Here is a 3318-nt window from a genome sequence, read left to right as displayed (position 1 = left end):
AGAGAGAGAGAGAGAGAGAGAAAAGAGAAAAGAGAGAAAGAAAAATTATATGTATTATACATTTGCTTAAAACAAAATAAGCTTATAACTTAAAAATCAATTAGAAAAATTCATAAAAATTATTAAAATCTTAATGGGAAAATTATTCTAAAAAGATCATTTTTAAGACGATTCGCCTTTCTTAAAAGTCAAAAAATTAAAAAATTATACAAAACTCGAAAATTTCTCTTGATTACCTTCAGAAACTTCTCATTTTTAAATCTTTAATTATTTTTCACATTTAGGTACCAACATTTGCCTACGAGAAACGGCTTTCGAGAATTGAAACGCTGCGTCTGGCGATCACATACATCGCCTTCATGGGAGAGTTACTCGGTATCGAGCCAAGTAGTCCGAAAACGGAGTACATACCACGAGAATACTACTTACCGAACTGAACTCTTTTCTCTTTTTCCACGATTAATAAGCGCTCACGCGCCGATGCGAGCTGATATCCTATCGACGGAAAATTTCTAGTCAGCGAGAAATCAGTCTTCCATTATTAATTAGTATTATAGCGTTAAGTCTCGAAGTGTAATTTAACGTCCGCATGTGACTCATATTATACGATTTTCGACAATATTAGCCGATTTTTATTTCAATCCATTAATTTTTTCGATACTACTACTTTTGGAGTTGTTCAGAAACTATTAGTACGAAAGAAATGTAAAATAAATAGTTACATTATAAAAAATTCTATAAATTTCCGAGCATCTCTCACTTGTTTTAGTATCGAAAGGATTAAATTTTCTGTCAATCAAACTTTTTTCTTATTACGCTGACAATAATCTTGCAATGCTTTGTCGTTTCGATTGTAATGAATCTTGTGCGATTGAAGGGAATAATTGCAATATTAAGGAATAAAATTAAACTTCCCTGTCTTTTACTTTTCATAAATATGCGCTGTATATTTAGATGACGTTGGATTGCAGCGAAAAAAAGAACCATTTTTTGACTTGGAGCTTCAATGTTGATAAAATTAATCGATAATGATATCAGAATATCATACATATCGGAATTGTAAAATTAAGAAGTTATACTTTTTACGATATTAGTGAAAATATATTCATCGAGAAATTGCTTTTGTTTTCGCAATACGACTCTATCTTACATCATTGTAATTTCTGATTTTAATTATTGCTAAATATATAAGTATACTATATGTATGAATTGTGGAAATAAATAAGTGTCAAAATAAGTTAAAATAAAAATTTAAGTAATATATTATGTCTGGCATTTTGAACTTACTTTCGTGTGAATTCTGGAAATGACTTAAAATATTTCTCGGTTAAATTTTCATAAGCCATAATTTTTAAATACATTTTTATACGAAAAAAGATTATTATAATTTTTGTAAGCTGCATTATTGTATCCCAGTCAACACCAAAAATAAATTAATATATATTATAATTATACTATATTATAATATTTTGCTCTTAACAACGTAACTGTTACTGAATACTAATGTTATATTACATTTACTATATATTGTTAAGATTATAACATTTGATATTATATATTCCCTACAGCACAAAGTTGCATAAAAAAAACATTGCAATATATTGCAAAGATTTTACAGCGATATTGTTGTAAATTCTGTGCTGTATGGGATATTACTCTTCATTGTGTCGACTGGGATTGTATTCATATATCTATATATCTCTATGTATATATTTTAAAGCATCTTTTAGACATGTCGTTGTATATTCAAAATATATAATATGACTTTTTTACTTTTTCTAAAAATATCTTTAAAAGTTAAAAATGCATAAACAAATTCACTTAGCATATGTGTATATTATTTAATTTAATTTTCCGAATTAAATTAAATAATATAATACACTTGTATTACATTGTAACTTGCAAGTATTCAATTGTTCAGCTTTCCATCCCTTATATATAATAAAGTTTACTCTAATGGCAATACGCGAAGGGAACGAGTCATTATACAAAGAGGAACTCTGCACGTACATCGCTCGATAGTGGTTCGTCGTGTTATCGATGGAACCTACACGTTATCAGCGTTCTGAAGAAACCTGCGTGAGATAAACCATTCGATTTACTTAGCGTCGGTATCTTGCAAGTATATCCCTTCTTATCGACCCTGCGTTGATAGAACGGCATAATCTCGCGAGATCAAAAGACCGACGATACTATAGAACGTGGTCGCACTATAAGGGGATAAGGGGTTGACCGAGAGGAACCGGTGGCCACCCAAGAAGACGGTCTCCTTTCTCTCTGTGCTGAGCCGGCCGTTTAACAGGACCCCCTTTGATCTTTTCTTTTTTTCTTCATTCGATTTTTGTTTCTTTTTCCTTGCTTTCTTAAAGTTGCCGCTGAGAGATCGCTCGCTTACGTGAGAGGGAGAGGAGACCGAATGGAGACGTTCTCCGTGCTCGAACGACGCAAGTGAGCTTGTTAGGCTGACGTCTCAATTTTAACGCTCTCGATTGGGAGTCGAGAAGTCGCAAGGTTTCGGAGGCGAAGAGAGATACGGTGAAAGAAAGAGAAAGAGAAAAAGATACTGAGGGTGGGCCCCGCATGCATGGCGGCGTTCGCATAAGCGCCAGAAAGGGCCACACGCATTCACCTTTCGCGTATGTATATGAGCGAATACGTATGTGTATTTACACAAGCACATGTACATGGCGAAAGTACGCATTCTAGATGCCGCGTTCGGAATAAAGACAAGTCCCGAGAAGACAAGAAGATAAAGTACACGCAGCGGAGAGAACGGGGAGAGGTAAAATAACGCGGATTAAAAGGGCTCTCTGTCGGATCATGGAAAGAACAGGGAGAGAAGGGGAGAACAGAGAGGAGAAGAGGCACCCAAAGGGGGCGGAAGGGAGAAGACAACAATGGGTGGCGTCGGGGATGAAACCCGCGGGGAAAAGAAGAAACGCGAAGATAGGAGCCTTGGCTCATAATAGGTGGAGAGGCCGGCGCCTCTCGCAGCATCACCACGTGGCATGCGGCCAACTACTGTCTCCTGATCAATATGCTTACGGCTACCTCGCCTCTCTTTCTATCCCTTTCCTCTCGTACTGTCTCTCTTTTGCGTCTCTCCGTCGTAAGAGATGGATCAGACGTTTCGGTGACGCGATGCGATGCGTTATCTGACGATACCGAGGTATCTGGCGTGCCAAAGGTAACCGAGAAAACCAAGTCACCGTTCTTCTTTCACAAGATCATCGCGATCGTGATGTGCAATCGAGGGATCGACTTTCTACGCGACATATCTGATCAATATATTAGATAAAAGAGATGTGGCTTCTTTTC

The 3318-nt window shown here is 36.2% G+C and overlaps 1 protein-coding gene across 1 annotated transcript in view; it reads left to right on the top strand.

The window, feature by feature from the left end:
- The window catches only part of LOC105627544, a 2351-nt gene extending 1914 nt beyond the window's left edge, over positions 1–437 (top strand). Inside the window, 1 exon segment of the mRNA XM_012208826.1 lies at positions 283–437. Coding sequence (XP_012064216.1) covers positions 283–437 — 155 coding nt within the window.
- Positions 438–3318: the final 2881 nt, after the last annotated feature.

This window comes from Atta cephalotes (genome assembly GCF_000143395.1).
Source record: "Atta cephalotes unplaced genomic scaffold scaffold00009, whole genome shotgun sequence".
Lineage (NCBI taxonomy): Eukaryota > Metazoa > Arthropoda > Insecta > Hymenoptera > Formicidae > Atta > Atta cephalotes.
The sequence above is the reverse complement of the archived record's forward strand: the minus strand, read 5'-3'. Positions and strand labels throughout refer to the sequence as shown.